General features: G+C 38.5%; 1 protein-coding gene across 5 annotated transcripts in view; it reads left to right on the forward strand.

Annotated features, from left to right (window-relative positions):
- CTNNA2 (catenin alpha 2) overlaps positions 1-23,636 on the forward strand; it is a 466,491-nt gene that overhangs the window by 422,720 nt on the left and 20,135 nt on the right. For all 5 annotated transcript variants that reach the window (XM_032107990.1, XM_032107992.1, XM_032107989.1 and 2 more), the window contains 4 exons: positions 6,075-6,188; positions 9,521-9,702; positions 12,030-12,135; positions 14,703-14,837. In XM_032107990.1, coding sequence (XP_031963881.1) covers positions 6,075-6,188; positions 9,521-9,702; positions 12,030-12,135; positions 14,703-14,837 — 537 coding nt within the window. The remainder of the gene's footprint in view (positions 1-6,074; positions 6,189-9,520; positions 9,703-12,029; positions 12,136-14,702; positions 14,838-23,636) is intronic.

Below are 23,636 nucleotides of genomic sequence, written 5' to 3' on the forward strand. Positions count from 1 at the left end.
GCTGAATCAGAACCTTATTTGCTGTAGAAAACAAAATTAGTTTCACTTTGAGATACTCTTTAACATTCCCATCTGAACATCTCACACTGAAATGAGATGTATAATTAAAGCATGAGGCTATAAAAGACAGCCCTTAGAACATTTTCATCTAATATTCTATCAAATATTATGCACCCTTTAATTCAGGTGGTAAAGATTTTTCAGAATTACAAAACATTAGAAAAACCCAATCTTGGAAACTTTTTAGAGCATCTGACACAATTATTTTCAGGCAGTGATTGTTCGTGTGAAAGCCGTGAAAGATTGGATTTATCTGAGATGTTTCCCTCATTCCAGAAAGTAAATAAAGCCACTTTAAAAATTAATTTTGGCTGGTATTATTGCTTCTGGTAAGCTGAAGGAAAGGGTAGATAGTCTCTGTTCTTCTCTTTTTCCTTCAAAAAGGGAGAATTTATTGTCCCTCTGGAGGAGAAAGGAAACTCCTGTTTTCATTGAGGACTATTATTATTATCTATGCAGAAGAAAAAGATCTCTTCCACAAGTTAAGAAGTAGTATAAATGAATTTAAGAGTGTAATTATAGAACCTAGAAATAAAATAGAAAATAATAACTTCAGTTCACCATCTTTCCTATTACTCTGTAGGGATGAAATTACACTTCGTGTTTTCATAGCTGCTTGTGAAATTCCCTCAGTTATTGGCCAGAAACCCTCTTTACAGTCAGGAGGACTCACAGTGACATTTTTTCTCATTCTTATGTGTCTCCAAGGCCAACTTCAGACTTTAAACATCTATAAACTTGATTCATTGGGGTGATGCTGGGAGATGCTCTCTGGGAGCATCTTAGGACCCGAGGGAATGACTGGAGCTGTGTCAGGGGAGGTTTAGGCTGGATATTGGGTAAAGATTCTTCACCCAGAGGGTGAAGGTTGGGCACTGGAACAGGATCCCCAGGGAAATGGTCACAGCACTAAGTGTTAAGATCCGGTTATTAAAATTGTTAGAGAGATGCCTCTGCCTGAATTAAGGGGCAAACGAGACCATATGCTGAAGTTGATAGTATGGATTTTATTTAACAGTAGTGTGACGTAGAGAGAGAGAGAGAGAGAGAAACAAAAAGAGGGGCAGGGTGGGAGAGAAAGAGAGTGACAGACAGACAAAGCAGAAAATATCACCACTCCATGGATCCCGACAGCTTCTCACTGATCCTCTTCTTCTGGTCTTTGCAGTGGTGAGGGTCCCACAAAACAGAGAGTTCAATGGGTTAATGTATGTTTGGCCCAGGTGGGAATGCCTGGTACCTCCCCTAGGGGGAACAAGTTTGAAACTGTCTCTTGCAGCAGACTCTGGATCTGTGGCATCACTTTGCATCACATGCAGTGCTCTGCTGCAAGGCATCAGGAATGAGTCTGGGGGTGTTTTGGGGGTCTTTGATGGTTTTATGATGGTTTATGACCCCTCCTCAGCTGCCCCTCACGTGAATGCCCCATGGATGTGGCTTTCCCAGGCTGGGTAGGTTTTATAACTGAGCCAGTTTGTGTAAGGCAGGGTGAGTGTTCACTCCCTCTGTCACACACCCAAAATCTCTCCTCCTCCCCATCAACCGAGCCAGAGCTGATTCTTCTCCTCCAGCCATGTTTAGCTCTCTTTAGACCTGGACAATAGCACCACCTTTGCCTTCACTCAAGTTCCCATCAGGTGCCTTAACTCACAGACCAGTTCCCCTCAGGAGGCACATTTGGACAGGGCTTCCATGGTCACAGCTTCTTTATACAATTTTGCTGTAACGGCAAAATTTAAATAAATCCAATTTTTAACAATGTTTAAGCCATTAACCATTTCAGTCACTCACACCAAGCCTGACAGAGTTCAGGAAGCATTTGGATAATGCTCTCAGGTACAAGTTGTGACTCTTGGGGATGTCCTGTGCAGGGCCAGGAGCTGGACTTTGATGGTCCTTGTGAGCTCCTTCCGACTTGGGATATTTTATTCTATTATTAACTCCATTTCTACTCTGTTCTGTCATTGAGGGGTTTTCAGTCCTTGGGAGAAGACCTCAGCGAGTCTGAATAAAAATGAAATGACTGTGGGGTCCTTAGCCCCAACTGTTTGGGTGTATTAAAGCTCTTCTCCTTTTTGACTTGTCAGGTTTAGCCACCATCACCTCTGGGGTAGCCACCGTGGTGAAGTCCAAAGTGCTGGAACAATTCAGGTCTTCTGTAAAACCAGATTTGGTGCAGAATCCCATCATCTTTTCAAACATCCTATCTCCAAAGGGTGTTATGGGCTCCAGTGTTTCCATTGAGTGCCTGCTGCTTCTCAGATTGAATTTGAAGTGTTAGATTTTACTGTAAATCACCAAACAACTGAAGACCTGCAGTGAGAGAAGTTCTCTGACTGAGGCACTCAGGTGCTGCTTACACCTGAGTCGCTCAGGCTGCAGTTGTACCAAAATGAATGTACAGAATAGGGTGGAGTTGGATATAAATGCATATTGTAAAGTCTATTTCCTTTTCTCCTTGTCTTTTAGAATAAGAGGGAACCTCATTGTAAAAAATGGGAGATTATCTTTCCAACTCTTCAGTCTTTGCTCTCATTACAAGGTCATCTTCACTTGTTGTTCACAGTGCTGAAATTCGTGTAATTGCATCTTACAATTTTTAAGTGCATAGCAAAGTGTGGTTTCTGTCTTCATCAAGTACATTTGAGTTGCTGAAATATGAAACAAATTGCATTTATAAATCTGTGTATAGATGCCATTTTATTACTTATACTTGCATAATTCACATTTTCATACTGCAGTCACAAAAGATAAAAAAAATGACATAGATGGAAGATATTTTGTTCACAGCAAGCTCTTCAGTCTAACAGCCAGAGAGATATTAAAAAAAAAAATATTCCAATGCCTGGAAGTTGAAAGTCACCACATTCATATTGGAAATACAACATGCATCTTAAAAGAGAAAGTATATATTTCTTGTGTGATTTATCTGGGATTGTGAAAGATTCTTCGTCACTGGAAGACTTCCTTTGAGTTAGATGAATTTTGTGTGTAGTAGAGATACTGTATTTGGAAAAAAAAAAGTAGTCTTGGGAAGTCTTATGGCTTGTGCTACAAAACAGATTAAAAATTATTAAACTAGTTCATTTTTCTGCTGAAATTAATCAGTTCATTAAATCCATTAGTTTTGAATATTGCTTTAGCTTCTTCTGCCACTGGTGGTTGTCGGCTTTGTTTGGAAGCTGTCTCCAGTCTCAGATCTGTGTTTGCTGCATTTGTGTGACCATAAGTCCAGGTATCTGCAAGATCAAATCAGTCTTACTGTCTTCCAGCTCAGATAAATGAAGTCTCAGACTCTGTTGTCTTGGAAACAAGGTTTTAAATATCAAGGTCCTATTAGTTGTGCACAAAAATTAGAGTTGTTCTGGTATGTTTAGAAGGCCCTGCTAAGAGTAGAAGTCTTTAAGTCAAGGAAATTCAATATAATATTTGTTTTTATACCTTTGTGTCTGAACAAAAGGGAGACCCTATTCTCTATGGGCTGCATCTCCAGGGGATCAGCTAAAACAACGCTATGGTGCAAGGGTGAAAAACGTGAGCATGTTTGAAATGGCAGGATACAGATAAAAGTTAACCCTTCATAAAGTTCTTCACCCTAATGAAAAATGCAGCTGTTTGGGGAAGGAGTGAGGGCGTTAAATTCACCACTCTTTAAAACATAAAAAGAGTGAATCTGAAAGATCACTTTGAATTAGATCTCACTTGTACAGAAGGGAAACAGGAAGATGTCTTGTGCTTGTAGTATATTGCCAACAGTTGCATTACTTGCCCTTTTGGTTTGCGCTACATTTTCTTCAAGTTCAACGTTTATACACATTGAATTTCAGTGCTTTGAAGACCACAGATTTTAAGATTATGAATGTCAGACAGTAACAGCAATACATTTTTTTTTCTGGATATTTCTTCAAGAATAAGTCCTTGCATAGAATTTACAGAATATTTTTTCTTTTTAAGAGGCAGCCTCATGTCCTTATTGGTTACAGTGTTGAGATGTAATATTTTGAATATTACATCTTTACTGTCAGTCTGACTATGAAAGCCTTGGAAAGAACTGCACATTATCTTTTATAATCTTATTTCTAAATGTGGAGACAGAAGAAACTAAGAGGAGTGTATTTGGGGTGTGAAAGGGTACTGGCTTTACAATGACCAGTGAAACGGGCTCGTTGAGTGGACTTGGAGGATGGGGAAGAGCCAGCGGGTTTACTGAAGCTCTCCACCCTGTTCTTGTTCTAAACAGCAAAGCTTAGGCAGATGAAAAGCTGAGCCCTGTGATAGAAAATACTCTTTGCTCAGGGACTTGTAGGATTCTCTTTGTAGCTTGCTTGTTTATGACAGATTTTAAGGTCACATCCTGCTCTCAGGCAGCTGAGCAGAGAGAATAAAGGGATTAAAGGTGATTGGAAAACAGGACCATTGGTCATTATAATGATGGGTACCAATCCTTCTATTTTGCCTGTGACAGTAGAGAGAAGGTAAATTCATTTTTCATCTAAACTTCTTCTTCTGCCTATCCTGTTAGACACACTCTTTGTACATGCCTCTCTTCAGAGGTGCAGACCGAGTTTCATTACCACGCTGTCACACTTCGTTATTTCTTCCTCCAGTGCTCAGCATTAAAACACATATTTAATTCATACTCTTCAAGTCAGATGAAGATGGCTGTGTTTTACTCTCCCCATCCTGTGCACTTCACCGTGCAGCTACAAACAGTGATGTGCACTTCGTGTTGGAAGCCAGGCTGGAGCAGAAATACCGCCAGAAGACTCCTCTGCGTTACGTTCGAGGGTTTGGACCCGTTCCTAGTGACTGAGCATCCTCCAGACAGAGCTGTAATGACAACTGGCAGTGATTAGCGCCTCTGCTCGAAAACTTGATGGTGCCTCCAAGCACGAAATGCTAGCCTGGATGATTTCTTCTGTAGTGCTTTGGCCTTCTAGGCTGCCACTGGGGGTGATGGGTGTCCAGTAAGGTGAGGATTTCTCGGCACAGTTACTGTGGTTTTCTTTTCCTATTACCATTGTCATGAATGGTACCTACAGAACTTACTCATGGCCAGGCTGTTGTACCACATGCTATTCAATCATAAAATGCAATATAATATTCTTTCTAAAGATTCCATTTTTTTGCACCATTTATATTAAATATGGTCTTAAATAGTGATTTTAGACTTTCTCTCTGTATATACATATGGACATTTTTTGTCCAAATTTTTTGCTAGAAGGTGAAAATGCCCAAATGAACAGATCCATCAGTTGTTTTTTTTTTCTCCCTCCCTCCAACATTTTAAATAATCCGAGGCCCGAAAATATGTAACTTGATTTCATCAATCTTCCAAGAAACCCTCATGTCATTCATAGCACCAGCAGTGAAGACAACATGGTGTCATTTGGAGGATGAGTGAAATTCCAAAGCTCTGTATATGAAAGGAACCATGTAAACTAACTAGTTACACAGATTATAAATTTCACGTTTGTTTCAAAACCAATCAACGTCATTTGCAATTTCTTTAAATGGGAAATCTCTCACTTGCTTTGATAAATTTTTCTTCCAGGATGTTAGTTGCTTTTCCCCAGGTATTTACTTTCTCTTTTGAAGATTACATGTAGCTTTCAGTAACATAATAGTGTTAGTGTCCGTTTATATATGAAATAACATTATTTTGAAATACTGCTTTCCCATTGTTAGTGTTTCCAAAGGATATTTGTTCCTGGAACTGCATTCATCATGTTAACAGAGTTAAGAAAAATTGCAGCAAGAAAAGTTGTGGCAAGGTAATGAAAAATGCCATTTGTAAAGAAAACTAGGGTTGAAACAATTTAATTTTTAAGACAATTCAATTTCAGTTCCTGACTGCTGGGGCAGACAAGTTCATTTCAAAGGAGAACAGAACAGCATTTCCTGGGCAGGTAGTCAATGAAATAAGAGCTCACTGTGCACAGGACTTTGTCTGTGTCCTTTTTAAGCTTGTCATCTCCTCTCTGTGGCTTTCACTCCTGTGTCTCTCTCTCCAGACCCCTGAGGAGCTCGAGGATGACTCAGACTTCGAGCAGGAGGATTATGACGTGCGCAGCCGAACGAGCGTCCAGACTGAGGATGACCAGCTCATTGCTGGCCAGAGTGCAAGGGTGAGTATAAACCCCACATGCATCCAGTGAGTGTCTGGATAGTGACCAATAAAAGCTCTGCCTCGGAAAGCAAAGGCAGTGATTTCCAGTCCTCAGGGTTGTTTAAGAAAGGATGGGACCAGGCCGACCGACGTGTTGAAGGTTTTTTCATGTCAGACCTACTTAAGTAGCATTTATTGAGTGACCTTGGGGCTTTTGTGGTACCTAGTATCAGCTGTTTGCTCCAGCTAATGCTGTAAGAGAAGGCTTTGCAGGTTTGGAATTTGCTGAAACCATGCGAGTAGTCAGCAAATTAAAAAAAAAAAAAAAAAAAGAAGAAAAAATCCCATCAGGGCACCACGTGCTGTATCCAGAGAAATCTTACATTAGTCATGTTTCCCAGTGTGCAAACCTGTCAAGAAGATCTGTTTAAGCTACTGAGTAGTCCCTGTAATTTAATTGTAATTGAAGACATTTGCTACTGAGTCAATGTAATTTTACCAGGGTAATTACATCATGATAAACTCCAGTCATTGTGATTTGCGACCTCAGCTTGTGCATGGGGATTGCAAATTAAGCTGATGAGTGCTTCAGGGGTCACAGGTGCTGGGGAAGTGAAGTCTGTTAACACTCAGGAATATTCCTGTTAACACTCAGGATTATGCCCCCCTCTGATGAATGTTTACCTTTTACTGAATAGCCTTCTCAGCTCAGATTATTAAAAAAAAAAAATCAGAATATAATTTTCGGGAAAATACACCATGAAAATATATTTGACTGGAAAGAAAGGTTTTTTTAAAGAAAAGCCTTTTAACTTTTTCCAGCAGAGAACCAGCAGGAAACTGGGAATTATCTGAATGATTTTCATGGCTGTTTCACACAAGTCTGGTTTGTTATGATGTGCTGGAAGTGAAGTTATGGACTAAAGGAGAAGCATCCTCCCCACACACTCAAATACCAGCAAAGCTGGTAACTGGAGTGAGGATTTCTTACCTTGGCATCTGGAAGAGGATTTGTAGGGCTGACAACGTAAGGACCAACAAGCAAAGCTGCTGTGAAAGCTCAGAGGACCAGGACAGAGGAATTCTCAGCTGCTGTAGGTTGGGGCTTGACACAAAGGTTTTACATCCTGAAAAGAAACAGTAGAATAACAAAAATTTAAAAGAAGCTTACTCAGAGGTATGGGAGAAATGTAAGACATGGATCCAGTGGAATGGGCAGAGATTTCTTTTTGTCTTGAATTAATTTCCCTGAATATTGAATATAGATGGTAAATAGAGCATACCATGTATCAGAAAAACTGGAATTTTATCATGACAACTCTAAGGCAAAAACTGTTGTCTTTGCATATTGAGGACATAACTTATAAATTCATTATCATCTACATGAAGAGAGATGGATCCCAGAGAGAGCTGGGTGACCAGGAACTGACATGGAAAAACGTACAGTCCCAAGAACTGCAGAATGGTACCTGGATACCTTACTCTGAGAATAATGACAGAGCTGTTCTGGATGTAGTTAATTATCTTTTGTGATTTTTATATTTTAAAGGGTATAAAGTCCTGTTTGAGATATTCAAGGTATTGACTACTAAAGTAAGTCTCAGGTAGAACAGAAATGAGATACAGTACAGATTATTTTGTCAAATTTCACAGCCTTTCTTATTTTTTGGTTATGTTTAGGATTGGGTAGCATGTCATCCTTTCTTGATCTGAAACCCAAGTAAAGACTGCAGTAATTTATTTTACTGAGAATTGAGTTCACCTGGGGATTTAATTAGAGTCTGAAGTTCTATTACATTTATTGTGGTTATTATTACTGCTGCACTTAAAACCTTCTGCTTTGCTCAGCTACACACTGTATAAACATAAGACATCATAAAGAGAGTTCCTGAATAACATAGATTGCAATGTGGCACAGCAAGCAACAAATGATAAAAAACTAAAAGGGAAACTTGCTAAGCAGAAGCTGCCCAGTCCCCAGTCTGGAGTGCTAAGCAGAATAATATCTTATCCAAACCTTTTCTGTGGAACAGGTGCAAAATATTTTCATTTGTGGAATGTGATGGATTTGTTTAATATGCTTACTCCATAAAGCTGTTAGTGTTTCAGTAGAAAGACTTGTGTTGGTCTTCAGTAGGCATAAAACTGGAATTTATGGGCTGCGTTTGCTATAGGATATGGCTGCTTTGAAAGCACATCAGCAGCTGGAACAGAAATATTAAAGCACTGTTTACCAGTTTAAAGAGTGTTCAGGTGAAGCTGCCACTCGAAGAAACCACAGACAAGTCATACAGATAAACTTCCCAAATTCCACTACTCCTATCACATTCTCTTAACTTCAGTTAATTCCTCAGTTCTAGTGTTTTATATATTTATTTATTAGCTTGACTTACGCTGCATTTTTGTCTGCAGAGACTATTATGCTAACATTTGAAACTGCTGAGTTACATTGATAAGGCCTAATTAAAACTTGTGTTGAATTTTAATTTGATTAACTTGCAAATTTCTCATTTTCTGATCTACTGTTTATAACCCTTTTTAATTTCAGTTTTGGAAAAGGTCAATTACGAATTTTTAAAAGCCAAGAGCATTTTAAGGATGTGTAGAAAAAGACTTCAGCTGATTGAAAGTGACATAAACAAGAAAAAAATGTAATGACACTTAAATATGTGTCACACCCCATTAAATGCATAATGCGGTCTTCAGAACCCCTAGAGCCAAATAGTAGCTCAACTTGGAAATCATTATTCAAATTGTCCATTTGATCTTCAAAAGTAATTATTATAATTTTTTAGGGGTTTTTTTGAGGGAACTTCGTGCTTTGTTGATGCTGAGGCAGATCAGTATCAACCTGTTCAGTGCCTTTTTGCATCTCTTCCAAGAGGCAATTAGAACACTAAATATCATTAAAAGATATGTTTATTACAATTCACTTCAAATGTATTGTCTTGTGTGTCATAGTTTATTTTAGTGTTGTGTTAATCTGAAATCCTCTATTTCTGACAGAGAATGAGAGAAGGGGAGACACAGCAATTCAGTCTGCCTTTTCCCATAAATGTAACTTGTTTTATTCTTCATCCTAATTGAGATTCAATAGGAACTTAATCCTCCCGTGTCAACTGGTGAATAATCACGACATCATAAATATAAATTTTATTATCTTGAAAGTGCAAGAAGAGGCATAGACATGCTGTGAATGTGGTTTTGCCTGTCCTGACAGAAATCAAATACCTACTGGATTTTGCTTGGCATCTTCAACTCCCATAAAAAGAAACTCAAGCTGTTGAGACCACTGGAAACATCAATTTGTAGCTTCCTTTTTTTCACACACAACTCCTGTTTTTTCTCCAGGCTATCATGGCTCAGCTTCCCCAGGAGGAGAAGGCAAAGATTGCCGAGCAGGTGGAGATATTCCATCAAGAAAAGAGCAAGCTGGATGCGGAGGTGGCCAAGTGGGATGACAGTGGCAATGACATCATTGTCCTGGCCAAGCAGATGTGCATGATTATGATGGAAATGACAGACTTCACCAGGTAAGGACAAAATAACCCCAGCTGAGGAGCTCAGATGTGCCACACCTTCCCCTTTCTGCTCAATTTGTACCCTTTCGAGATGATTCGCTGTGGTTTCGGGGATGCAAAGCAAGGAACACTCATCACATACACTGGTCTTGTGTATTTCTCCAAATGGGATTAATCACGTGAAGTTTTTGTGCTATTTTCAAGCCTCTTTTATTTGCAGATCATTCTGAATTTCAGCAGCAAAGTTAGTCTGTGACCTTACAGACACTCTAGTGACATTTCGTTTAGTACCCATCTAAATGCATGCACCTCTCTGAACTTTGAACATTTCAGCACAATTTGTGTCAATCAAAAATAATGGCAAAACTATTTATATCATTTGAACACTGAACTTCCTTCCAAAAAAAATCCCAAAGGAAATGAAACTGGTTTGATCTAATGCTTTGTGGGAGTCTGTCAGTATTGATTTCTTTTATTTTGCTTTCATTTTTTTTTGTCTATTGATGTCTCATTCTTCTCTAATTGCATAGCATCAAAAGACCATTCATTGATGATACAGTGTAAACAGAATTATTATCATTAACAATGGTCATATTGTTAATCACACCGGGGAGAACAGTTTACAAGATCCTTTGCATTCCAGATCACCATAATAAATTAAATTTCATTCAGTGTTTATTTTTAAAGTGAGTTCAAAAGTTTAAATGGTATTTATCAAAATGTGATTTACACAAAACAGGATGAAAATCTTCCTGGTTTTCTTCAGGATTAAAATCAGATATCCATTTATTCATCTCTTTGTGTTGTTCCATCCCTGGAAGTGTTCAAGGCCAGTTGGTTGGGGCTTGGAGCAACGTGATCTAATGGTAGGAGGTAGAACCAGATGGATAGGATATTTTACAGAATTCTGTATTACTTTTGTATTTGTATTGTCTTTGTGTCTCTGATCGTTCTGCCAGCAAAAAACCAGAGTGATAGCTGCCCAAACAGTGTCACTGTATCATGGAAGGTAAAAATGATAGCCTAAAGCAACAGCCCAGAATATGCACATTTTCTGCAACCTCCTGGACCACCTTTGACACATTGAACATGACACTGAAAATTTCATAATTATATTTTCTAGCTTCAAAAGAACAGAACTAATCTGAGAATGAGAGAAAGCTACTGTCACATTTGAAGTAAATTAAAAAAAAAATCAAAGTGCACCTCTGTCTGCATCAGATTCAATAAAAAGTTGTTTAATATATTCCATTAAAACAGAAACAAGCCTTTCACACCTTTTTGGTTGGCTGTAGCCTCAGCAGTGTTAAACTAGAATAATTTTTCAAATGCATGGAGTCTGTGACAGTCAGATCTGCTCATGTAATTAATGTAGAAGCACACGGGGTCACCAAGAAGTATTGTTGCTGCAGTTTAAGTTCACCAGAAGTGGGATACTTCTATTTCATTGCCTGTTTAAGGTGGTAATGAAAGTCTGGAAAGAAGACTAAAATAGAAATATGTTTCAGCATGTTATTCTTTCCATTATAGATAAAAAAATCCAAAAATAATGCAATGTTGTGCTTAGAAAAAATGCCTTCTGTTTCATTAAAAAAAATGAGTATGTTTGATCATATTATGATTTTCCACATTAAAAAAAAAAAAAAAATGGAAAATGAACTCACTTCCAGCTGAGCCTTTCTCAGAAACAGCAGCAATTTTATTGGTACAATCAGGATTAAAGGTTCGAGTCTGAAGCAAACTCAGGAAGGTCTGTGGTGAAACTTTTTGTCTTAATACATTTTGGTAGCTTTAATGACTAAAATCAGAATTTTGTGCATCAGCTTAAAATATAGTGAAAGATCAGTCTTAAAGCTAGTTAAACGTTTTAAGTGTAACTTTTCAGTGTGTAACATAAGGATTATGCTTCACCTATCTTTATTTTCCAACAAGAAGTCTGCTTAAAAAAGGTTTTCTAAAATGTGACATTTTTGCCCTAGACATGATGGGCTGAACATTTAGCACTGGCTTGGGAGTCACATAATTTTGAAATAGTTGTGTATTCCAGGAAGAACACTGGCTTAATGAGCACTTAAAAATGCATATCCTATTAAGTACAGCTCATGTGCTTGAAGGCACCATCGGACTAAATTGCCAGTGAGGCATTTTGTAAGGGAGAGGAAATACAGCAGACAGATTTCTTAATCAAGCTGTACTATAAAGTACTTAAAAGGCGAAATTGTAATAAATTAAGAGGACATTCGTGTTACTATTTTAAAATCAAGCACTAAACAGGGTCACTGAAACTGTTGCCTTTCATGATTTATTGAGACTGTGGGTAATCATCTTGTGTTTCACAGAGGGAAAGGCCCCCTGAAGAACACATCCGATGTCATTAATGCGGCCAAGAAGATTGCAGAGGCAGGATCCAGGATGGACAAATTGGCACGGGCAGTAGCTGATCAGGTAGCCCCAAAATGAGCAGAAATACAATGTAACCACTATGGATAAGTTGCCTTTTGCAGGAAAAGTCTGTCTTGGCAGAAAATTACCTGTTGGGAGTCTGGATCCTGATCTTCCCATAGAAATTGGTTCTTCTACACCCATCAGCATTTTGAAGAACAGGAAAGGCTCTGTTGAGTCTCTCCAAAGCTCAGAAATGCCTGAGTGTGGCAGCCTCACTTCTGGGCCTGTTAGAATTAGACAGAGACTCTTTCAGGTTGGAAAAGACCTGTGAGGTCACCACATCCAAAATGTATTTGCTGTTAAAAAAGGAGTGGGGACTTGGATGCTCCGTTCCCCTTGCCAAGTGCCTAGGAATCCTTAGATTCTTTTCAGCTCATTCTTCTAGCAATTTCCCTTGATATGGAACTTTACTCCTTCAAGGTTCTCTGACTACCTATTTTCTGGTTTACCTCAGCATATTGTGCATGTTGTGGGGTCTGTGTCCTCACTCCCATTACCAAATTCGTGTCACAGCTGGACAGATGAACTTGCTGTATGTATATTTTCAGATTGGATTATCTATTCATCTGGAAAGCACGAGGAAGCATCATATTAAAAGTCAAGAGCCAAATTTCAAATCTAGGTCCTACATAGCAGGTTTTAGATTCAGGCAAATGAAATGTCACTATTTTTTCCCTTGTAAATTTCCTATTGTTTCTTTCATTTCATTGTCATCGAGAGAAAATTTGCTGGAAGTGGGAACTGGTAACTTCCTTGCCTTTAGTCTTCCTCTTCAAAATAAGTGTGTCTTTTTCTTCTTCGAGTGTGATAGTGTGTAACACACCCTGCCATGGAAAATGGGCCAGAGTGACAAAAACCCCAAAGCTGCCCATTCTCCTGTAACCTCCAAAATGTTGGGTTTAGGTTTTCTTCAGCAGCAGCAAGCATTTTTCCTGTAGTTAACCCATTCCAATCCTTCAAATGTAGCATTTGTTCATTTTAACACAAGAAAGAAGAAATCCATCTGTCAGCTGATGAAATTCCTAGTCTGCAGTATTTGCAGAGGTGGAATATTTTAAAGAAAGAAACACAAGGAGACTTGTTATGCTTAGAGTGCCTTGACTTGAGTCACATTTTAAATTTCAGAGGACTGTAACCCTAATAATAAAGAGTGAAATCATTTTGAGAACGAAGTATTTGTTTTAGTGCTTGCACTTTAATGATATTTCACGAAAATTTGGAGACCCTGATGCAATATAAAGTTTTTGTGGACAGTTGCATTTTTAATTATTGTTCCAATGAGAGAGCCTTACATTTTTTTTACTCCAGGGTGCTTATATTTAAAGCCTTGACAGCTCTCTAGAAGTACTGCTTTAAAGTTCATTCCTTTCAGTTCATAGGCTTCAAGAATTGAGTAAATATTTTTATATTACATTGGCACCAGTAGGGAGAAGAGGTCTTTTAGGGATTAATGCCTGAATGGTGTGGCAGCTGTCTGAGGAAGAGAGACTCTATAGCAGCCACAGTGAAGCTCCAGCTTTGTTTATTATTAGTTTTAAAGGAAGAGAAAAAAGCCAAGTGATCCTTTTGGGGTTATAGACAACAATATATCCAACTACTTCACCATGAACACATTCCTTGCCAGCATTAGCTGCTGGGCCAGAGCAGTGATCTCAAGGCAGGAGCTGTGATGTTGTTGACTCACGTGCATTTAATTCCATCAGTTTTTCTTGAAATGCTTTGATAATATTTTTTTTTAATTAAGCATAAACTCTGAAAGGTGATAAAAAGGCATATTTGGAATCTTTGTTCCCCAAGCTATGCAGGAACATTGTCAGTCAGACTTTGCTGGGTAGCCCCAAAGAGTATTTACTGGAAACATGCTGTTAGCAATGGACCCTTGTAGCTCTGTTTCATCAGAGTGAATTACCGAGGTCTGTTCTCCTGAGGCAAGACTTTGAATATTAACTACGAGGCTGTTGTTTGTTATGCTGTTGATATTGTGGGGGATGATTCTGTTAAGAGTCCCAGAGACTATGAATAAGTTGTACTGGAGCCTTTTTTAGTTCTATTGATTATGAAACCCACACAGCATCCAGCACATTTGACCTAATCTCATCCTCTGAATGTCTGCACAAATGCCAGGGAAGCTGCCAGGCAGACAAGAGTTGGCATTAGAGTGGGGATAACCACTCAGAACTGGGTTTTCTTGGACTTTAACTGGTCCATATCGGATGTTAACTTGGACACCCAGCAGGCAGCCTGGAGTTTCAAATTAAACCTGGTCTTTTGGCTGCTCAATACAATACCATAAATTAATGCAGAGCGTAATTTAAAACTATTATTTTCATAATGCTGATAAAGAGGTTTCTCATTTTACAGAAAGGTAGAGTGCATCTTTAGGTTTCAATTCATAAATCTTGAGTTAAATGAAAGGTAGAATTTGAGTTTTCACACTTTATCAAGTACCTCATGTAAAGACAAAGTGGAATAGATCCACCTAACACACACATATTGCCACTATCTGATTAGCTGTCTCTAATCTCATGAACTCAGCTACATCTAATCAATATTTCTGTTTTGTGCAGTGCCCAGACTCCGCCTGCAAGCAGGATCTGCTGGCCTACCTGCAGCGCATTGCCCTGTACTGCCACCAGCTCAATATCTGCAGCAAAGTGAAGGCAGAAGTTCAGAACCTGGGTGGAGAACTCATTGTATCAGGGGTAAGCTGGGATTTGAATATAACCATTTGTTTCCCATGTAGGACTTGAAAGGGAGTGTTTTTGATTGCAATAATGTACAAAACAAAAATCCACTGATTCATAAGCATTTTTTTTTTTAAATTCTGTCACCAATATTCCAGGCCTTATAATAACTTGTGTAGAGCAATTTGATTTTCCACTTACCCTTTGTTTATACTAACCTTGTAGAATCTCCATTCTTCCAAAAGAAAAGTAATTTCATAGCCTAGAAAGTCATTGCCAAGCTGTGAATATTATAATTATTTGGAGCTTTTGTATATTTGCTCATTATAAATCTTCTTTCCTCTGTTAGTACTGGTAATTTCCTTCCTCTGTGCAGAAGCCAGCTCTATATGAAGTGCATATTGTTAAGATGGTGATGACTAATGGGATTCATTCACTCAGGTTCCAATGCACACTAGGTTTAGCAAAAGACTCTGGAAGGCCAGCAAAATATTTTAAATTTTGATGCATGTGCTGTTTTCGAACACTATTGCAAACACAATGATTATATACTCTAATACCACCCAGTTATTTCAGTTATTTTCAACACTACAAACCTCTTACACACAACCTTTTGTAGAAATAGACAGGCAGCAGTAATATTATAAGCAATGAGTTTTTTTACATTTTTAAAATATTTTTTCTTTTCTTCTCCTATGCTGGCCTTTGAGCCTCTGGGAGAATACTAGAACCAAGCAGTAACAATGACTGTTCTTCATGATTTTTTCTTTCACACTAGTTTAGCCCCATGACACCTTTGTTATCCTCTAACTCAAGTACAGACCATATGTATGTAAATTTATGACATATTCCACTCTCCTGAGTGTGTTTTCAAAACGATGGTGATTTGTGAGACCCAGGATGCTCGAAATAATGTGTTTCTAAATGTGGTTTTGAAAAAGCACCCTTTCATTGTTTAAGCCCAATCAAGTACGAAGATTATTAGGACAACAAGCTTGTGCCCTTCATTCCATCCATGAGATTCCCCAGTGGTGTCACTGGCCTTCCTCAGACATACCAGAAGTCACAGAAAGTGTTCTCAGTCACATAACATTTTTATTTTTTTTTTGCAAAGCACTATAGAAGGTCTTAAACATTTGCCAGGCTTTCTTGGATCAGACATTCTGAAGTCATATCACAGTCCTAAAAGGAGCTGCTTAAAGGTTCCTGTATCTGTCCTGCAATTGGTCTTCATTTCTTGACGTATGTACGTATGTAATTTTAATACCTTGATCTTCCCACAGCAATGAAAAGATCCTCTTCCATTTTCCTGACAGCAACGACGTGATCTGTCCTTGTATCACTGACAGCTATGCTGCATCATAATTGCTATGATCTTTTCTTACCTCCTGCCATCTGGGTCCAGCCTTTCATACCCATTGAGTTGTCATGTTCATCTCTCTAAAACAATTCCCGAATCAGTGCTTCTCCTGGCTTGGCTTTTGTGGTTGTGTGTGTTTCTTTTTTCGAGTCTCTTTATTCAGTGTTTGTGGATGCTGAATAAGCCATTGTGAACCTCGAGCATCTCCTCGTTCCTGGAACCATCCCCATGCGTTGTGGAATTATAAGTGGCCAAACTGCTTGAGTTCATCATTCCAGTCTGGCATTGTTGGCACCCACTGCTTCCCAGGCTCCATCACCATTGTGTCTCTGTTTGGTGGGGTTTTCACAGTCAGTCTCAAAGGCAAAACGAGCTTCAACCATGGAAATTATTTGTGTCTGTTCCAAAGACTCAGTAAAACTAACCTACAGAAAATTTGAAGATTGCCCAGCTTGCTTCTTCTGCTGGTGCTCTGAACAGGAGGAGGTATAGTGAGTTGAACTCCTGTGCATCCCTTTGTGAGAGCATTATCTTGTGATCTGACATGACACAGTCAGTGCAGAGCTTTCCTGACAGTGTTTTCTGAGCTGTTGGTCTTCAAGGTGCTGGGTACTGTATGCTCCTTTGCTATCCAGAGGTCTGGTATCCAAGTGCACATCCACATCTGCTTGTCTACTTGCTGCTTCTGCTTCCATCTTCTTCTTCATTCTCTCTTGGATAGCCAATTACAAATAAACAGTATTTTATTTATACCAAAATGAAATACCATTATTTGGCAACTTGCATACAGTACGTGTTAGAAGTGCTATAGAAATCCAGAACTCAAGCTTCCCAACCTGTGCCTACAGAAGTAAATTTCTGTGATTGTGCTATATTTAAGTGTTTAGATGTAAATATCAAGCACCATGACAATTATTACAATATTGTAATTTACTACTGTGTTTAAAAAGAACCACAATACAATTCAGATCGATCCAAAAGATGACTTACAATTCAGAATTGTTATGGGGAGTAGAATCTCTGCTTGAATTTTTTCATTATTAAGAATATTAATCAATATTTATAAATGAAATGAATGTATGCATATGTTTGTTTGGATCTATGTGTGGGTGTATGCATATTTATATATAAAGGAAAGAGACATAAAACCAATTAAAAGCTAAAAGACAGATGAAAGCCACCCCACAGTTCTTACAGTTTTGTTAGAGAAAAATGTTGCAACAACTTCAAAAATACTGTGTACATAACATTTAATGTGCCCTATATCTTTTGATGAAACTTCTATTTCTTTTTTTCCCCCCAAGATTCAGTAGTTCAGTATGGTTTATCTCTGAAAATAAGCATAAAGCTGATCGTGTTTGCTTTTTCCTCTATAGATTGATATGATTCTAGCATAACATATGAAAGGTCTTTTTTGACATCAGTGACTTTGCTGCAAATAGGAAAACAGATCAAAAAGTAAGAAAATGTCACAGTCCTGAATTGTAAATTATTTCAGTAAAGGATCCATTATTTGTTTTCCCTTTTCTTTCTCCCATTCCTTCTCCTCTCTGCTCTTTTTTCTCCTTTGATCTTTCCCATCAGACTCCTTCCATGCAGATAGCAAAACTATTTTTACCAGTTGGGTAAGACGTGGCAGTTGGGAGTTAGCACACATCAACTAATTCCTCATTAATATTAACAGAGCAAGGGCAATTTAGACTGTCGGTTGACTTGGCCCTTTATGTTCCAAGGTGAGACTTAATTCCTGATTCCAATGGAGTTTTGAAAAGTAAAATGAGGAAAAAACCTGATACCAGTTCTTCTGTGAGGAGCCCTGAAAACTCAAAAAAGATTGCAGGGAAGAAAGTAACAAAAAATGGTGAGGAGGATGTTAGATAAAAGCAAAAAGAAATTAATAGCGAAAATTGCAGAAGATTTAAAAAGTATTTCTAACTGTGCAGATGATATCCTTGTTCCTAATAAAACTCTCTTTGACCTTGGTCCGTAAACAGATATATGTTTCTGTAATTTTAGATTTCAATATTCAATTTCTAGTTCCCCTCTGAGAATAAACAACCTCCTTTAATGAAATTACAGAGCAAAAGCACTTCAAAATAATTTGCTTTGTCTCTTGCTTTGGTTTATTTAAGGTAATGCCTGTTTGCTTCATAATCACTTGCAGTATTATATTGGAATGAATCCTCTGAGGTGCTGAGAGCACACTACTCTAAGTGAAGTAAATCCCATTTACATATACTTAGCTCTTGCTGATGGCCTTGCCTTTTTGTGGGAGCTACTTTTGTTCAATAGAGTTGCCTTTAATGATGATGTTTCTTATTTGGATAAAAAGATCAGACTTCTAACTCTAGGGCTGCTTTATTTTTCTAGCATTCACGTCTGCCTCTTGTTAGCAAGAGAATTACAATAAAACAGATCTATATATTCATTTCCTATTCTAGAATAAATATCCACTTGTTCTGTTTACTGCTGCTCAGAAGCTGATCAGCTCATTTAGCTACTACCCATTTAGGCTATAAGCTTGCATTTTTTAAAGTTCTTGTTTATATTAGTAGATTTGCCACAGTTTTTCCCTGCAGGATTAGATTGAGCAGAATTTAAGAAAATCCCTTATCCAAGGCAGCTCCTTATCATGTTCAGTTTGATTTAGAGCTCTAAAGATAAAATCAGCTGTATTATCAGAAAATTTGCCAGAGTCTTAAACTTCAGAACCAGACGGATATGCAGGGTTGTACAGAAAAGCAGCCACGTGCCTTTGAACACTGTCCAAAAATACGGAATCAATAGCTAAAGCACACTCCAAACATACACTTTAGCTGGATCCAGTTCCCAGTTATTTTCCAAGTCCTATTTATCTTAACATAATAGGCTCAACTGTGATACCCAGAGCATGATTCCTATATTCTGTTGAAGGTACAAGACAGTTTAGTTAAGATTGTGAGTTTATCAAGGAGTTCTTGCTTGGTGAATTTAAGTGAGGAGTTTGGCAGGAACAGGAAGGTAAAAGGGCTGGAGCCACTCCATTAATTTTGGGTAGGACATGATGAAAATTGGCATAACACCTGGACTGGGAGGGTGGATACATAAAAGTATGAACAGATACAGGATATACTGCAAAATAATTGTATGTTTATTTGTGATCAGAGATCAGAGTAAGGTAACCAGAAAGAGCCAGTCCTCATCACACATGCATGAGGCTCATTATTTATCACAGAATAACAGTGAGCATCCAGCAGTTATTTCAGGTGAGCTCAGCAGCAGTTTCCTTATCAATTCTACCTACAGATCATTCATCTAATAAAAATGGCTTAAATGTCCTACTTTTCTTTCAATTAAGGCTGAATCACTCTAAACTACCTTGTACTGAAAAAAAAAGTTGGTATCATGTGGGCAGTAAAGTATCACATTCCTACTTATTAATTCTGTAGACTCAAGGAAAAATCAGGTAATTTGAAGTTCACCTGTTAATAAAAGTGAGCAAGGCCATCTTTCACTGAATTTGGATTAAGAGGATGTACCCAAATAGTTGATTAAGAGTAAAAAAACCCCGCCTTTCTGGGGTGTTTTCCTTTAAAACAAGTTTGGCAATTGGAGAGAACCTTTGCATTTAAAATGCTTAAAATACATTTAAAATATTTGACAGAATGGACAAAGTATGATTTGGAGTTTGGTAAACAGAGTGATTTAATTCTCCTGAACCAGGCAAGAATTGAGCATTATGTGAAAGAAAGTTTCATGAAGGGAGAGTTGGTAAATTGACAAAACTGTTGGGTTCCTTTTCTTGAAGATTCTCAGGAGTGCAAAAAGGTTACTCAGCTAACGACAAAATGAGTTTTACTATAAATTTATAATAGAAATGGAACAACTGGCCCATATATCCTTGTCTCTAAACTGTAGAGAAGTGGATAAGGAGTTGGCTGCATGGTCACACTCAAAGAGTTGAAGTGAAGGGCTCACTGTCCAAGTGGACACCAGGGATGAGTGTGTTCCTCAGGGGTCGGTGGTGGGACTGGCACTGTTTAACATCTTGGTCAGTGACATGGACTGTGGGATCAAGTGCACCCTCAGCAAGTTTTGTGACAACACCAAGCTGTGTGGTGCCACTGACATGCTGTAGGGGAGGGATGTCATCCAAAGGGACTAGAGAGGTGGGTCTGTAAGAACCTCATGAAGTTCAACAAGGCTAAATGCAGGGTCCTGTGCCTGGGTCAGGGCAATCCCATGCACAAACACAGGCTGGGAGGAGAATAGACTGAGAGCAGCCCTGAGAAGAAGAGCTTGGGGGTGTTGGTTGATGAAAAGCCCCACATGACCCAGTAATGTGCACTGGCAGCCCAGAAACCACAGGGGTGCTGGGCTGCATCCAAAGCCGGGTGGGCAGCAGGGGAGGGAGGGGATTCTCCCCATCTCCCAGGAACCCAGCCACAGTATAAGAGGACACAGTCTTAAGCTGTGCCAGAGGAGGTTTAAGTTGGACATTAGGAGGGATTTCTTCACAGAATGGGTGATTAGACATTGGAATGGGCTGCCCAGGGTGGTGGTGGAGTCACCATCCCTGGAGGTGTTTAAGGAAAGACTGGACATGGCACTCAGTGCCACAGTGGTGCTGGGTCATAGGATGGACTCCATGAGCTCAGAGGTGTTTTCCAACCTAGTTGATCCTGTGATTCTGTGGAAGAAGTGGATAAAGGACAGCACTTTGGAAATAATAAGGAAGTAAGCCAAAGAAATAGGGGATATGAAATGGTCAGGGGAATAAAGCCAAACCAAAAGCAGGATAGGAGTATGAAATCAAAGAATTGCAATGTTGGGGAAGGACTGAGATGAAGTCAGGACCGTAAAGCTGATTGAGCTCCACAATAATCTCTACTTTCCAAACATAACAAGCAGGGAGAGAAAATAAAAACTCAGGGTCTTTATTTTGGCAGTTGCGCAAAACAGCTTCCAGGACAGGAAGTCTGGGGCTGGGGGGGAAAGTGAGAGAGCTTGATCTGCACTGTGTATTCAGCTAGCTCATGTCATCTGCTTTGGGAGACTTTAAAGACATGAAAAATACAGAGAGATGTTTCAGCTGGACAGTTTAGGTTGAAGATATATTTAAATAACCTCTGCATAAGTGTTTGAATTTATGCAGATATACTGATAAATGTGAGGGTGAAATAAAGCCATAGTAAGTGTACTCTGTTCCAAAATATATGGCTATGTGAAGCATATTTACTTCATAGGTTTGGATAAACCTTTATCTGGAACAAATCTGTTTGAACTGACTAATATAGAAGTCTCCAGCTCCTGCTGGCACAGAATGTTCCTCAGTACACTGTCCAAGAAGGGACTACCTGACGATGTAGTGACATAAAAAATTTATCATCCTGACACTGAGTCAATTTACTACTCCTAAAGGACAAAGGCACCAGTGAGTTATGCAGGTTAATCAAAATGAGTGCTGATAAAATCCCTCATGGTCATATATTCATTATATATGATGGATTTTATGGAAGCACTGTCTTAGGGCTTTCTCAAAGTTAAAACAGTGAAGAATTTCTAATTATCCTATGAAAACATCTTAAATTAAAAAAAAAAAAGGCATAAATAGATGTATCTGTAGTGGCTCTAAAGCCATTTGCAATACCTCTCCCAAATATTTGACAGTAATAAGAATTTAGTTTGTTATATGTAGCCTACCTTTTGCACCCCAGTAAAGGTAGCATGGACCAGGAGCCCAGAGAGTTTATGCAGTTGGCTTCCTTGGAGGAATTCAAGCCTGGAGTAGACAGTGTAGCAGCTGAGAAGATCTAACGTCAGTAATCAACCCATTTCAAGTCAAAAGTTGTACAGGAGTCCTCCAGAGGTCTCTTTAAATGTTTGTTCAGCGTTTTGATTCAGGCAAGTGAAAGATCCCACAGGATCTTGTTCCTGTGTCAGGGAGTTCACAGGGTTTTGCCTTTACAAAAGGTGCTGGATTGGATGATAGCACATACGCTGAGCTTTGGGCTTCAGGGGGATCATAACTGTGATCCACAGAAAAAACTGTGTAGAAGCCTCTGGAAAGGTTAATTTATTTTTATTAGTGTATGGCCGTTCCTTCAAAGAAGGTGGATGGTGGCAGGCAGAATTTATATAAGGAAAAGCGGATGAACAAAGCTCAAGACACAAGTGAAAAATCCAACAAGAAAATATTTTTCATGCAATCATCTCAGTTCTTTTGAAGCTCCAATTTTTTTGATATAAGGCTATTTTTAGGACTAAGAAAATACCTCATTTTATATAAATGCATATGTAAACACACATAAATATGAAATATTTATACGTCATAAAATACATCGTAATCTTTCCATTTATCCTGCATAAATGGAAAGATGTTATCTAGAATTTAATTTTCAAAGCAAAATTACACTGCACTTGTCTTCATTAGAATATATTCATGGAGACAAGAAGAATGCACACCATCTATATGTCTGCATTCAGTAGGTTTAAGTTTAGACGGGTCAGACTTTTATCCTTATTAAGAAGCATTTTGGCTCCACAGAAGATGCTCTTGTGCTTTATCAGGTGACCAGTATTCAAGCATTTGTGGAGATTACATTTATTGAAATTTCTCATTAGAAGAATTTTCTGCAAAGAGAAGCATTTCTGATACCAAACAATATTAAGCCATCTAATTCCTTGAGAACAACACAAAATGTTACAGATTCAAGACTGAGGCTTGAAACAAATACGACCACAGAAAAAGGTTAGAGAATTGAAGGAAATACTGTTGTATTTGCTTCATTACATACTGCATTTGCTTTAAAAATAGTAGCCACTCAACAATTCAAAGCTCACCTGCTGTGGTAGTTACAGCTTCACTTCAGGCTGTTTTCCTATTCCAGGCCATGCTGAATGAGTTGGGAAGAAAATGGGAATATAATGTTTTTGTGATACACAAATTACACCAGCCCTGCAGTAATTAGCAAGGCTCAGAGACCATTCTAACACAACCTAAGATATGGTCCTAAAGGATTATTCCTGTAAGAATTACTATAAAGAGAGAGAGGACTTTGGTGCTATCTGATGTTTACTTCTTTTCCTGTCTTACTGCCGTTAGCAGAGATGGTTTGGGGCCAAGTGTCACCATTTGGTATTAAATAAGAATTCCTTTACCCTGGGGCATTCTCAGTTGGTCTCCCTAATGCACAGCATAGATTTGCTAATAGGTTCATCCCAAGGCCTTAAATGAAACTGAGTTTTGTTTCTTGCACATGAAATTATGGGGAATGAATTTCCCATCTGAATAATGACAGCTTTAACCCACAATAGGAAATTTTGGATAATATTTCTTACAGAAATACATCTTGTTGCTCCTTCAATTATTTAACTCCTTGAGTTTGAACATAGTGACACTAAATCCCACTTCTAAAAGTACTATCAGATGGTGCTTTTGCAGATAGTAAAAGAGTAACAACTAAAGTTCAGACTTA

Source organism: Corvus moneduloides, chromosome 5, assembly GCF_009650955.1.
Source record: "Corvus moneduloides isolate bCorMon1 chromosome 5, bCorMon1.pri, whole genome shotgun sequence".
In the NCBI taxonomy this organism is placed as follows: Eukaryota; Metazoa; Chordata; class Aves; order Passeriformes; family Corvidae; genus Corvus; species Corvus moneduloides.